This window comes from Adiantum capillus-veneris, chromosome 20 (assembly GCF_014529385.1).
Source record: "Adiantum capillus-veneris isolate H3 chromosome 20, ASM1452938v2, whole genome shotgun sequence".
Lineage (NCBI taxonomy): Eukaryota > Viridiplantae > Streptophyta > Polypodiopsida > Polypodiales > Pteridaceae > Adiantum > Adiantum capillus-veneris.
The window spans coordinates 93,002,288-93,016,113 of NC_140950.1; the positions used below are offsets into that span (position 1 = coordinate 93,002,288).

Below are 13,826 nucleotides of genomic sequence, written 5' to 3' on the forward strand. Positions count from 1 at the left end.
AAAAAAGAGAGAACGATTTTTGCCGAACATTGAAAGGGGGGGACCACCCATACTCTTCCAAAGAAGAAAGATGGAACTCTTCGACTCCGCATCAACTATAGAGGAGAGTAACCATGTGTAATTTTAAACTCATTATAATATCATCATAAATTATTGCCCACACGTTATAATATCATTATAAACTACTGCCCACACGTTACAAACGGTATATAGCCGCATTCAATGCACCAGAGTATGCCTGATTGCATCCAAAAGCACAAGAACTATGCCTTTTGTATCATCCAATCAGTACAAATTCTTTATAATCATGTTGGCATGGATGATTGTAGACCTGCTTTCATTTGACCATATCCTCAATTATTGTAAAAAATCAAATTCATAATAATCATTACAAGGCAACCATATTATGTACATAAACGAGTATTTGGAAGACAAGACGTGGACCCTTTCACACCAGGAAATTTCATCAGCCTTGGATTAGCATTGAAGTCTTTGCTGCTAGCCGGGTGAGTGTGCGTTTGTGGTACAAGTAGCGCATTTTCCGATAGCTTTGTAAAAAATCACTCACACTAATCTCCTCAGAAAGTAGCTGCTTGAAAAGGCCTTCTGATTCATCATCTATTTTTGACGCGGCATCTGTACCATGCACATGCAAAATATGAGGAAGTAACAGGGTTTATATACCTAGATGAATCCAGGATAAGCCCAGATTCACCCTTAAAGGTTGTCTACAGTAGACGAAGGCACTTCCTTTGATTGAGTAATCTCTCTCTCTCTCTCTCTCTCTCTCTCTCTCTCTCTCTCTCTCTCTCTCTCTCTCTCTCATGCGGACCTAAAAAAAATTTTATGTTGTTCACTACACGCTTAAAATAGTAGCTCTATGTATGTACTTCACAAAGGCTTCATACACCACATTTTAATTGGAGACCCCTATGAACATGCACAGAAAAAAGCACGACATAGTCCTTGCCTGCTCAAGACCCACTCGAAACGCACCTTGAAGACGTTCTATAAGCACTGCAGGAGAGAACAGTGCTTTAATATCCGTTTCCTTCTTGCGGACCTCGTTGAATCTCTCTTGAGCTGCTGCAAGCTCCGTGGTACGAATGATGGTGCACTGCAATGAGAAAGAAATGTCCCAATTATTTTACATGTAATGAAAATAGCACGACACAGGTAAAATTAAAATGTTCCATTACATTCTTCAAATGACACTGCAGTACGAAAAACCTGTTGCACAAAAGGTTAGCATGATGTTCTGTGGAAACCTGCCCCTTCATTGCAGAAGGGTTATCTGCCTAAATTGTTGAGTTCAAGATCAAAACTTTCCCTGTCTGCTTCATTATCATAAACAAAAACTTCTCCACAAAGGAGAAACAGAGTGGACACGCACGATCACGTACCATTAATACACGTAGAAAATGTTTGGTACTAATCGCACTACAAAAGTTATAGCCTACTGTAGATGTTACATACGATAAAAAATAAAAGTCTATTTATTAATAGCCTAGAGTCTAATCTTTAATCTTTAAACACTCATACAGTACATACTGGAAGAATATTAAAAAAAATCATTACTGTGAAAGATTCCCCCGCTTTGCGCATCCCTCCCCCTCCCCCACCTGTGCATACCCCTATCTCACCATGCTCTCTATTCCCTACCTCCCCCGCCAACACCTTGCGGCTTCTTCTGTCGTCTGCCTCTCTTATCAACATTTGTCTTCTACATAATTATGCGCCAGATCTGCAAGCCCCCCTCCCCCATCTTCCTCTCTCTTATGCGACCTACGAGAGACAGGGAGAGAATGGTCATGGGCCTGCACATGAGAGAGAATAGGATGGGCTCGTGACCAGCTGAGAGAGAGAGAGAGAGAGAGAGAGAGAGAGAGAGAGAGAGATCTAGATCCTTGCTCTTTGCTGCAAAAGAACGCGTAGAGGGAGAGGGAGAGGGAGAGAGGTGTGCTATGCCACTTCTCTTTATGCATGGTGGCGCACTTTTCCTAAAAACGGAAGGAACATAAGGAGTGTAAACAGCCAGCTGCACCTTATATGACCTTTGTGATTGCAAGCATCTAAACAGATACTTCCTGTTTTGGAATAAATCCCAGCCATACCTCCCTACTGGAATAAAGGGCCAAAAAGGCTAGAGCCGAAACACATGGAAAAGGGTCAAAAATGCAGTCCACCATGTCCAAAAAAGAGGCCATAATTGCAGGTCACAACATTGACCTGAAAACTGTCGAACAAGTCATGAACAAAGCGCACTAATTCATGGTAGAGAACATAACATACAAATTGTCCCGTACGTCAAGCGTGAACTACCTTAGAGAGATTGAGTACTTCCCAGGAAAGCAGATGCTTTCCCGTAAAGGAGTCTATGTTCGCATTGCATCTGTGCATGAGACTACATCCAGGGATGCCTGGTTGTGATTGTGTAAGCATAGTTCTCAGCTTATAAGGTTTTATTGAGTTTTGAGCAGGTTCAAACCGTTTTTAAACACTCATTCATCTACAATATTACGGCCAAAAAGCTGGCGCCCACATCTTTCTGGCTATAACTGGCAGCATGTGACTTCTCTCTCTCTCTCTCGCTCTTTATGGCGTGGGCAGCAAGCCAACAGCTTCTCCTCTCTTCAGGCGCCCCCTTGCTCCTCTATTTTTGCTGACCCACCTTCCTCTATTCTTGTCAGACCCTGGTGGCCATAAAAGCATGCTGGCACCCTAGTTCCAGGGGGCAGATTTGCAGGAGGAAAAGCAAAACTCCAAGGATTCCTCATGCTGCTGCAGATTTCCGCCGGGCCAGATGATGATGCTAACGACCACTAGGGCTGTCCTAAGTGTTCCATTGTCACCAAGCCCAAGTAGACGAGTTGCATCGCGAAGAAGTACCTTTGGAAACTGTTTCCATCACGACAAGCTGCTGTTTTTCTCTGTTTTCAGCCTATAAACGTCGTGGACAGGGCTAATTTACTAGAAGGAAACTTGAGAACACACCTCTCTTGTGTGTATGATTGGAAGAGAGAGTTCTCTGCATAGAGATCGCTTCCGAATAGTTGCTTTCTAAGATCCGAGTAGAGTTCCAGGTCTTCACATTTCATGTTTTGATCTAGGAGTGTTTGTTTGCAGGTGCACTTCCTCTTCATGAGGAAGTAGGAGCAGAGGAAGGTACGAGCCTCTGCAGAAGAAAAGCGCTTTGTGTATACAAAGCCAGATCAGCCCAAGGATTTCATACCCTAGGTTTGGGAGTAGATTCACAGATCTGAGAGTGGTAGACTCTCGAGTTGGGATCAGGAGTAGAGAATTCTTGAGAAGGGACTTCGTGTCCAAGATAGCAAAGTTGATCCTAAGATTTCTACTCTAGGAATACAATCGACATAGAGGTATAGGGATGTCATGCCCTAAAACTGGAAGATGAGTTCCAAAGGTGAGAACCTTGTTTCTCGAGGATTTTGAGCAAGGAACCAGGGTTCCTAGGATTAAGGTTTTGCCTTGAGATTAGGAAGTTGAGGCTTCCGAGTACCATCAAGTCTGAGATCTAGAATGGACGTGATAATAAGTTCGGTTCAAGTGCTCTCCCCAATAATAAAGATACTCTTTACAATGGGGACCAACCCATCTTCTGCTCCCCAATACTATGTCAATCTTCTTTCTCTCTCTTTCTCTCTCTATCAATTGGCTTCATTATCAAGTGATAAAGTCTATTTATCAGAGTATATTTGATATTGTTATGCCCTCTCCTTTGTGACACCATTCGGACAATTTTTGCCCTTGCTGCCTTTTTTGGGTGGCCCGTTCATCATATGGATGTCGTCTCGGCTTTTCTGAACGACGACTTAGAGAAGGAGGTGTATGTGAAGCAACCTCTAGGGTTCTTGGATCCAGATTTTAGTGACATGGTTTACAAGTTGTGGAAGGCTCTCTATGGCTTGACAAGCCTCTTGAGCATGGTACCAGAAGATAGACTCCTTACGGCACTCCTTTAGTTGTTCTTCTGCAGATACAGATTTATATATTTTCAGAGAGGGAGGATTGGTGACTATTATTATCCTCTATGTGGATGATCTTGTGGTCATAGGTAGCCATGTTGAGCATATCCATAGTACTGTGTAGTATGGAGAGGCTAAGGAGTTTAAGATTACAAATCTCGGCTTGGATTAAAGATAGGAGGGCATCTTTCTCTCTCATTATGTCCAAGAGGAAGCATTTGGTATGACTCAGTGTAACCCTATCTCATCTCCTATGGATCCCAACCAGAAGTTGTCGCAGTATGACCCCTCAAATGCAGCAAATGCTACAAGTTATCAAAAACTAGTCGGTTCTCCTATTTGGGTGCTCAACACCCGGTTTGATGTCAGTTTCCTCATGGGACTTCTCAGCTCTTTCATTCGAAGACCCGCCACGTCATAAATGGAGCAGGCTCTTCAGACTGTGCAGCATTTGAAGCGGTCAAAGTCGTTAGGCATTTTCTATGCGGCTGGAGGTAAGGACTCCAATATCATTCTTCAAGGATGGAGTGATTCAGGCTGGAGTAGAGATCCAAATGGATACACGTTACACCTTTTCTTTTGGCTCAAAGCAATAAGAAACAGCCTACAGTTGCCTTATAATCCATAGAGGTGGAGTATAGGGTTGTTTGCAATGCGACATATGAGTCAATGTGGTTACGGAGGCTACTTTCCGAGATTGGCTTGCCACAATAGACCACCACAATTTTACTCTAACAACCAGAGTTGTATAGCCACTGCGAGGAACCCGGTTTTTCATGCCCAAACCAAGCATAAAGAGATAGCTCTATTTGACTAGAGTATGTTCTGACATTCGACAACCCTCTTGATATCTTCACCAAACCTCTACCATAGGCGACAATCTCCTCTCATGCTAGCTGCCTTGGATTGGTTCCCCATCGAGGAGCTGAGAGGGGGTGTTAAGAGTTTCAGTAGATTCCTGTCAAGATTTCATGTCCGATGGTGGCTCCAATATCTCCGAAGTGCAGATCAGGAAGTGATGGTTGTTTTGTGGCTGTGCACAACCGTACCTGAGATAGACGTACTTTCTCGACGGTGCATTCTGTTGTCTTGCCCACCGGATAGGCTGTCATGAGGCAAGACCCCTATTCCTAGGGTTTCTCGGGGTAAGAGTCTCCAATGTTTTGCAGTTTTTCTTATAAATATGGGCAATATATCAACTATAGTGACTTTTACACATTTATTGGTTGTTTGGTCCATTTTTACCAAGTCATGGGGGTATGGCTGTAGGTAGGGCCTATGTAAGTTTTCCCTATATATTCAGACCCTCTCCTTGTACTTTTGGCATATTAGTTTAGCAGAGCTTGCAAACATTTGGGTCCAATACACTCTATAGCATTTTCTCTCTCTAGCGTTTATGCTATCTGTCAATTTCTCTCTCATCGCGTTTTTCATTCACAAGCGTTTTTCGACTCTAGCGTTTTTGCCGGCAACACCTCTTTCTCTCTCTAGTGCTCCCTATTTCCTCCGTCTTGACACCCTCTGTTGCACGCTTGCTTACAGATCTGCTACCCATAATTGTTCGGTGGGCGGTACGCGATAGGACGACGTTTCCAAGGAAATCTGTCATGATATATTTGAGATTCATTGGCTGGCCGATCCCGAGAGAAGGTTTGCTCGCGGTTGCAAACAAGATCCTCACTCAATTCACCCTTTTCTGTTGCTCCTTTGACCCGAGAAGCCCTAGGAATAGGAGTCCTGCCTCATACCAACCTATCAGGTGGGGACTGTCACCAGCGTGTGACTACTATCTATCCTTTTTGTTGATTTCTTTCTTATTATCTATTTACTTTCACTTTTTGGAAACACCCCTCGGGAAATCTAACTGCCCTGCATTGCATAGCTAGTGTGGAACTGTCCAGAGGGAGTCCAGGCCCGAGGGCAAGAGAGCACTAAGGTTGGACAAGGACTATGGTTAGCCAAAGTGGGGTCATTGACTAGCCAAAGTGGAATCCTTTGCTACAGAGGCTACATTTCAGTTTTGGATGTGGCCGCAGTGTACAAAGAGGGTCGGATGACCTAGAAAGATACAATGGCAGCATCTCCTAAAATTTAGGGAACTGCTATTTTGGGACCTGAAAATGTGTTGGCGTCATTACCTCCGGAATGACAAAGGGAACATTTTCTTACTCTGCCGTGAAGTCAACTGGGCAACCGGTTGGGATATTTTTAGGCGGCAACCCCGAAACGGGAAAATGCTTCTAAATGTGCCAAGTGGCACATTCTGGTGCACTTGCCTTATGCAACAAGAAGTGGCGCTGAATTTGAAGAGGGGAGAGCCTCATTTTCAGATTTTGTCACAGGTTAAGAGCTATGGAGTGCTTGCTTTCCCTCTTATGCACAGTGCGGTGCCAGGAGTGATGCCCTGCACGCTACGCACTGCCCTCTCTCTCCCCTTTGGCAGTATGTTATGCCCCTCTAGTGGGCTCTTCATTTGACCAATGTACAGTTGTGTGGGTTCATGCGCGATTGCCGAGGCAAGAGCCTCTTGCACAGGTACTGGATTAGCTAGCGGCTAATCCCCCCGCAGGTACAGGTGAATTCGGAGAGGTTTCACGCCAGAAATCTCGTCCGATTCAAAGGGCAAGTAGCCCTACAGGTGCGGGAGCTCGAGGACTTGCTAGGGATGCGACCGGCACGCGAAACGGAGCCCGAAACAGCGAATTACAGCCTGCTGTGTATTTTTGCAGGTTTAGGGTTTTGGCCCTAAACGGACCCTAATACCCCCAGGAGGTTCGGGGACGCAAGGGGACCGCTGTACAGGCGATCTGGCGCATTTTCAGGGCTGAAAACAGAGAATTCAGCGTGCTGCAGTTTCTCGCCAGGTTTTGCAAAGTGCCCGTATGCGTCGGGAAAGTCAGTCAATGCGTGGGAATACTGACCGTGAAGGGTTCTAGTACAGTTATGCTGCCGAAATCGGGCTGGAACAGTGGAAATTCAGCCGAGTTTGTGCAGGGCAGCTTGTAGGGAACCACAGCGTTTATTCCCTCTTTTTAACAATAAAGAAATACCGAAAGGGGCGCCTAAGTTAGGGGCCAATCTGGTGTCCGTCTACTCATACAGGTGCAATCTAGCAGCCTGTATCCCTCTCCCCTTTGTTGTGTCTTGAAAGTACAGGTAAAATAGACGACTAATAATGGGTGAAAGCTAAATCAAGGTTTAAAGTAAAGTCTACCGCCCTTTTTGGATTGAACAGGCCGGTTTCATGGTTCCATCGACGGGATTAAATCACTTTTTCCCATAGAAGTGAGCCTTGGTCAGTTTTGGGCTTGAAGACACAGGGGATCATAGACCAGACACAGGGAATTGCAATTATAGCTGACAGACCAGATGATGTGACTGAAGAGGGTTCCTCTTCACAGAGTCAACAGACACATGAAGTGGGTGAGTCCTCAAGACCACCACAGACAGATGACGATATATTCAGGACCCAGTTGGCTACTGCTATGGCTATGTTCACACAAGTAATGCAGAATCCGAGGTTTTTAGCCTTTCTGCAACCTCCTGTTCCGTCTCAGCAAGTTGGGTCATTGGATCATATTCAAAAGCCTGTTAAGGCTCGAGCACAGGTGATTCATACCGCACAGTCAATGGAAACACCTGTACACTTGACGGAGAACATGCGGTCTCCACAACCTATGCCTAAGGTGCAAGAACAGGTGACTGAGATGCCAGCTTTTCCGGCTGTACCAGTTCAGCCCGCCACCTTTCAGCAGCCTATAGCTGGTTCTAATGGGCAGGGAAGCAACCTACAAGCTATGCAACAGGTCTTGCCACCACCTTCAGTACACTCTGGCTATTTTGGAGGTGGATCGGTATTCCAGAGCATGGCTGGTCATGCACCTGGAAATCAGTTTTACACTCCAGGAACAGTGTTTGGCGGTGCTCAAACGATGATGCCTAACCCCATGTATGGTGTCACGGGCATGCTACCAGGTTTTCAGAGCACTCAGGGCCAATTTGGGATGCCACAGGCAAATTTTGGTATGGCTGGAATTACAAATCAGCAGCCAAATATGGCATTTCCAGGTCAAGTTAATAGCGGCCAAGGAACACAGATGAACCTTAATAGTGTTCCCATGTTTCAGTCACTTCCATATGACAATTTAACGCCGCTGGAGAGGCCAACTCCGTACAAAGAAGGTGGCAAAGGTGTGTCATTCACGACCTTTACAGGGTTTGATGACAGGAAGAAGGCTCTTTCATTCCTCCAGCAGTTTGATAAGGCCTATGCAGGGGGAAACTTTACAGAGGCTTCAAAGGTCCGCAAGGCAGCCACTTTCTTGACAGGGAATGCGGGACAATGGTGGACAACTTTATTACTTCAAGGGCAAGCTCCGTCCACATGGATTTACTTCAAGCAGATTTTTGCAGCAGCATGGTTATCTGATGACTTTGAAGCAGATGTCATGACAGAATGGCACCAGCTAAATGCTGCCACTTGCAGAAATCTGGATGATTACAATCGGAAGTTTTGGAAAGCTCTACTTCCAGTAACTTCCTATAGGTTTGTGCCATTGACAGAACAGATTGAAAAATACTGTTGTGGCCTACCTAAAGGATTGAGAAAATACTGCACGAAGACAAAAGTCACTACTTTGACGCAGCTCATTGAGGTAGCAAACACTGGCAATGGTTTGCTCAAGGGAGAAGATTGTGAATTTAACACTGGCGTCAAGGCAGGATCAGGCAAGAAAAATTCAGCCAAGAAGCACGTTCCCAATGAGGCTCCTAAAGGGACTCAGGAGTCAGCCAACGCAGGGAAAGATAAAGCTACGGCTGAATCAGAAAAAGGACCAGCAAAGAAATGGAAAAGACGTTTTCCTCGCAAGTCAGAAGAGCAAAAGAAGGTCCTGAGGACAGAGAACAAATGCTTTATATGTGAGCAGCCTGGCCACATTGCTTACAATTGTCCTACAAAGAAAAGGCCAGCTGATTCTGAAGACAAGGAGGACAGGAAAGGAAAGAAGCCCATGGCTGGTCTAGTGCCAGATATGGTGGGCGATAAGCCAAATTCAGATGCAAGTGAGCTTTGCAGAGCATGGGGAAAGGTTAGGGATCAAACAGTGCTTATCTTCTTTGATCCAGGTGCCAAAGCCAACTTCATTTCCCCAGAATTGGCTTCAAAGTTGGGAATCAGACCTGAAGAGATGGGGTATACAGCAGAGGCAGGTTTGGCATGTCCTGGCCATACAGAGGCTGTGACACCCATCATTGGAAAGTTGCGTCTACATATCCAGTCCTATGTAGATGCTGAAGAATTTTACATCATGCCACTGGACGGATGTGATGTGTTGTTAGGTATTCCTTGGTTGTTTCGTGTACAAGGAATCATGGATGCCTACAACAAAAAGATCACTGTACAGAGCAAGGGAAAGACTCACATTCTGGATGTAAAGCTTAAAGGGGAGTCTATTCCTACTATATCAGCTTCTGCTATTACTTCTGTAATGAAAAAGCATCTTTCTGCGTACTTGGTTTTTGCACGTGAAGTGTCAGATTGTGATGAATCAAATTTATCTGTGCTAGATAAAGAAAGGTCAATGTTTTTACAACAGTATAGTGACTGTTTTTCCGATTCATTACCGTCTCAATTACCGCCAGAGAGACCCGAGGACCATGCGATAGATTTGGTGCCAGGCTGTAGCCCACCAAATAAGCCTCCGTACAGGGTTAGTGCGGCTCAGCAGAAAGAGATAATGGGCCAAGTACAGGAGTTGTTAGAAAAGGGGCTGATTCAGCCCAGTTCATCTCCATTCTGTTCTCCAGTGTTGTTAGTGCAGAAAAAAGATGGCTCATGGCGTATGTGCATCAACTACCGTGCACTGAACAAGAATACCATCAAGAATAGGTTCCCTATACCTAGAATTGATGATATTATGGACAAATTAGAAGGAGCAGCTATGTTTAGCAGGATAGATCTAAAGAGTGGGTATCATCAGATCCGCATTAGATCAGAGGATGTGCACAAGACTGCTTTTAGAACGACGTTTGGCCTTTACGAATTTTTAGTGATGCCCTTTGGTCTCACAAATGCTCCTGCTACGTTTAATAGGATGATGGACAGAATTTTCCGTCCACACCAGCAGTTTGTTGGTACATTCTTTGATGACATGATAGTCTACTCAAAGAATGAAGAGGAGCATAGGCATCACTTGGCCATTGTGTTCAAAGAGCTACGCAGTCATAGGTTGCTCATCAATGCAAAGAAAAGTGAGTTTTTTCTGGAAGAGATTCACTTTCTGGGACACATAGTCTCAAAGGATGGTGTCAGAATGGATCCTGCAAAAGTCGAAGCGATCAAGTCATGGCCAAATTTGAAGACGGTGCATGATGTCCGAAGCTTTTTGGGACTATGCTCCTATTACAGAAGGTTTATCCGAAATTTCGCTGAGATTGCTTCACCTTTACATGCTCTTCAAAAGAAGGCAGTCACCTTCAGATGGACACAGAAAGAGATTTCAGCTTTTAATCTCTTAAAGGAAAAGATGACTTCAAATCCAGTCATTGTGTTGCCAGATCTTAGGAAGTCATTTGTGGTCCAGTGCGACGCCTGCGGTAGTAGCATTGGTGCTGTGCTAATGCAAGATGGCAGGGTAGTAGCCTATGAGAGCAGAATTTTGCAAGGGCCAGAGATGACCATGCAGGTCTATGAGAAAGAATTACTGGCTGTGATTCATGCGCTCTTAAGTTGGAAACACTACCTGCTAGGTGCAGATTTCGTTGTCCAAACGGATCATCAGACCTTGCGATACTTCTTGACACAGACAAAGTTATCTGAGAAGCATATGCGATGGGCAAATATCTTGTCCATGTTCCATTTTCAGATTGTGCATGTGGAAGGCAAGAAGAACGTTGTGGCTGATGCCTTGTCAAGGAAGCCACAAATTTCAGCTGTGTCGATTCCTTATCATCATGAACTTGATGATATGAGAGAACAGTATACAAATGATGAAGATTTTGCAAGGGTCTTCGAGCAGCTAATGGATAGACAACGTCATGAACACTATCTTCTTAAAGACGGGTTCATGATGATGCATGGAAGATTGTGTGTCACAAAACCATTGCGACGCAAAGTTATGGAAGAGAGTCATGTCCCACCGTAGGGCTGAAAACAGAGAATTCAGCGTGCTGCAGTTTCTCGCCAGGTTTTGCAAAGGTCTTCGAGCAGGGCATCGTGGTATCGATGCTACAGTTAAAGCGGTTGAGACATTCTTCTATTGGCCTACATTGAGAAGAGATGTGGATGCCTTTGTGCGAGAATGCCTAATATGCCAAAAGGTCAAGTTTGACAGGCAAAAGGCACCAGGGTTATTGCAACCACTACCTATTCCAGATAAACCATGGGAAAGTATTGCTATGGATTTTATCTTTGATCTTCCGAGAACGCAGACAGGAAATGATGGTATTTGGACCATTATTTGCAGATTCAGCAAACAGACTCATTTTATTCCTGTCAGGAAGAAGATAAAGCCAGATCAGATGGCACGCTTGTTTATGAGCAATATTTTCAAGTATCATGGCATGCCACAGTCGATTGTCAGCGACCGTGATCCACGCATGACAAGTTTGTTCTGGAGAGGCTTGTTTGAGAATATGGGCACCACGCTCAAATTCTCTTCGTCATTTCATCCTCAAACAGATGGGCAGTCAGAAGAGGCAAATTCTACTGTCCTAGATCTGTTGAAGTGCTATGTGTCAGAGCATAAAGGAAAGTGGGAGCAGTATTTGCCATTGGTGGAGTATGCATACAATAATACAGTGCATTCATCAACTGGCAAGGCACCTTTTGAGATAGTTGAAGGTGGCAAGAAAGTTCCTCCCATACTGCATACAAAGGACAAGATATTTGAAGCAGATAAGTATGTTCAGGACATGGATGAAATGTACAAGAAGGTCAAAGTGGCCTTAGAAAGGACTCAGGCAAAGCAAAAGAAAGCAGCTGATCGTCACCGCCGTGAAGTGGTATATTCACTTGGTGATTGGGTGCTTTTACGCTTTGAAAAGGCAAGGTTAAAGAAGATGAAGGGCAAGGAAAGACTGTTTCCAAAGCTCAGCATGCATTAAAATAGATAATAAGAAAGAAATCAACAAAAAGGATAGATAGTAGTCACACGCTGGTGACATACCCCCCTCTTGAAATCTCAAACGTCCTCGTTTGCATCTATGTCGTACATGCTTACTGTCAACACTGATGTATTCAACACCTGTCGACACATATACGACACATACATGCTCATTGTCAACCCTGGTGTATTCAACACCTCGTCGACTCATGTATTGCCTGCGTGTGAACCCTGTCCCAATGACATAGTGGTAGCTGCGCACTCTGCCATTGCTTTGAGTCACGAACTTTCCAATGACAAAATGGTAGCTGCACATTTTGCCACTGTCTTATAGTACACGTTGGATCCCGTAACACTTTCGAGCATACCCAAACCGACAATTTAAGAATGCAGTTACACATGTACTCTTCAATAGAAGCAATCACTGTATCCTTGACAAACTGACAAGAAATACTCACTTCTATAGCACTAATCAAACTTTTGGACATTCCATAAGAGCAATTGCCAAACTGACAATCTGTACAGCTCTAACATTCATGTAACAGGTATTTGATTTGAGCTTACTTTAAATACCATGTACATCATTTGTTTCAGAAGCCATTGTCACACTGACAATCCATGTAGCTTTGAAACTCAAGGGGTCAAGGTAGGTTGCAAATCGAAGGCTTCCAGGTAAAGTGATAACACAGTTGGTGACTCTGCAAGTTCACCTTCTTCCATCCACTTAGCATCCATTGGTGGATAGTTTCTGAACTTTACCAAGTAACGCCTAGCAACCTTGCCTTTCACTTTCCTTTCTTTGTGTGCCAAAATCTGTTCAGGGACCAAGATCTCGTCAAGTTCCTCGACTTCCGGCTGATCTTCAGCTGGCATATCTTCTGGCACATCACCCACATAGGGTCTGAGAAGACTCACATGAAACGCATTGTGAATCTTCCAACTGTCAGGCAATTTCAGCCTATATGCAACATCACTGATTATGTCGCATACTTGAAAAGGCCCATACTTTCACTTTTTGGAAACACCCCTCGGGAAATCTAACTGCCTTGCATTGCATAGCTAGTGTGGAACTGTCCAGAGGGAGTCCAGGCCCGAGGGCAAGAGAGCACTAAGGTTGGACAAGGACTATGGTTAGCCAAAGTGGGGTCATTGACTAGCCAAAGTGGAATCCTTTGCTACAGAGGCTACATTTCAGTTTTGGATGTGGCCGCAGTGTACAAAGAGGGTCGGATGACCTAGAAAGATACAATGGCAGCATCTCCTAAAATTTAGGGAACTGCTATTTTGGGACCTGAAAATGTGTTGGCGTCATTACCTCCGGAATGACAAAGGGAACATTTTCTTACTCTGCCGTGAAGTCAACTGGGCAACCGGTTGGGATATTTTTAGGCGGCAACCCCGAAACGGGAAAATGCTTCTAAATGTGCCAAGTGGCACATTCTGGTGCACTTGCCTTATGCAACAAGAAGTGGCGCTGAATTTGAAGAGGGGAGAGCCTCATTTTCAGATTTTGTCACAGGTTAAGAGCTATGGAGTGCTTGCTTTCCCTCTTATGCACAGTGCGGTGCCAGGAGTGATGCCCTGCACGCTACGCACTGCCCTCTCTCTCCCCTTTGGCAGTATGTTATGCCCCTCTAGTGGGCTCTTCATTTGACCAATGTACAGTTGTGTGGGTTCATGCGCGATTGCCGAGGCAAGAGCCTCTTGCACAGGTACTGGATTAGCTAGCGGCTAA

General features: G+C 44.7%; 1 protein-coding gene across 1 annotated transcript in view; it reads right to left on the minus strand.

Annotated features, from left to right (window-relative positions):
• Window positions 1-242: 242 nt before the first annotated feature.
• The window catches only part of LOC147432903 (vacuolar protein-sorting-associated protein 37 homolog 1-like), an 88,045-nt gene continuing 74,461 nt past the window's right edge, over window positions 243-13,826 (minus strand). Inside the window, exons 6-7 of the mRNA XM_086492651.1 lie at window positions 997-1,117; window positions 243-636 (exon numbers count right to left, since the gene is read on the minus strand). Of these exons, the coding sequence (XP_086348777.1) occupies window positions 467-636; window positions 997-1,117 (291 nt within the window). The 3' untranslated portion in view covers window positions 243-466. The remainder of the gene's footprint in view (window positions 637-996; window positions 1,118-13,826) is intronic.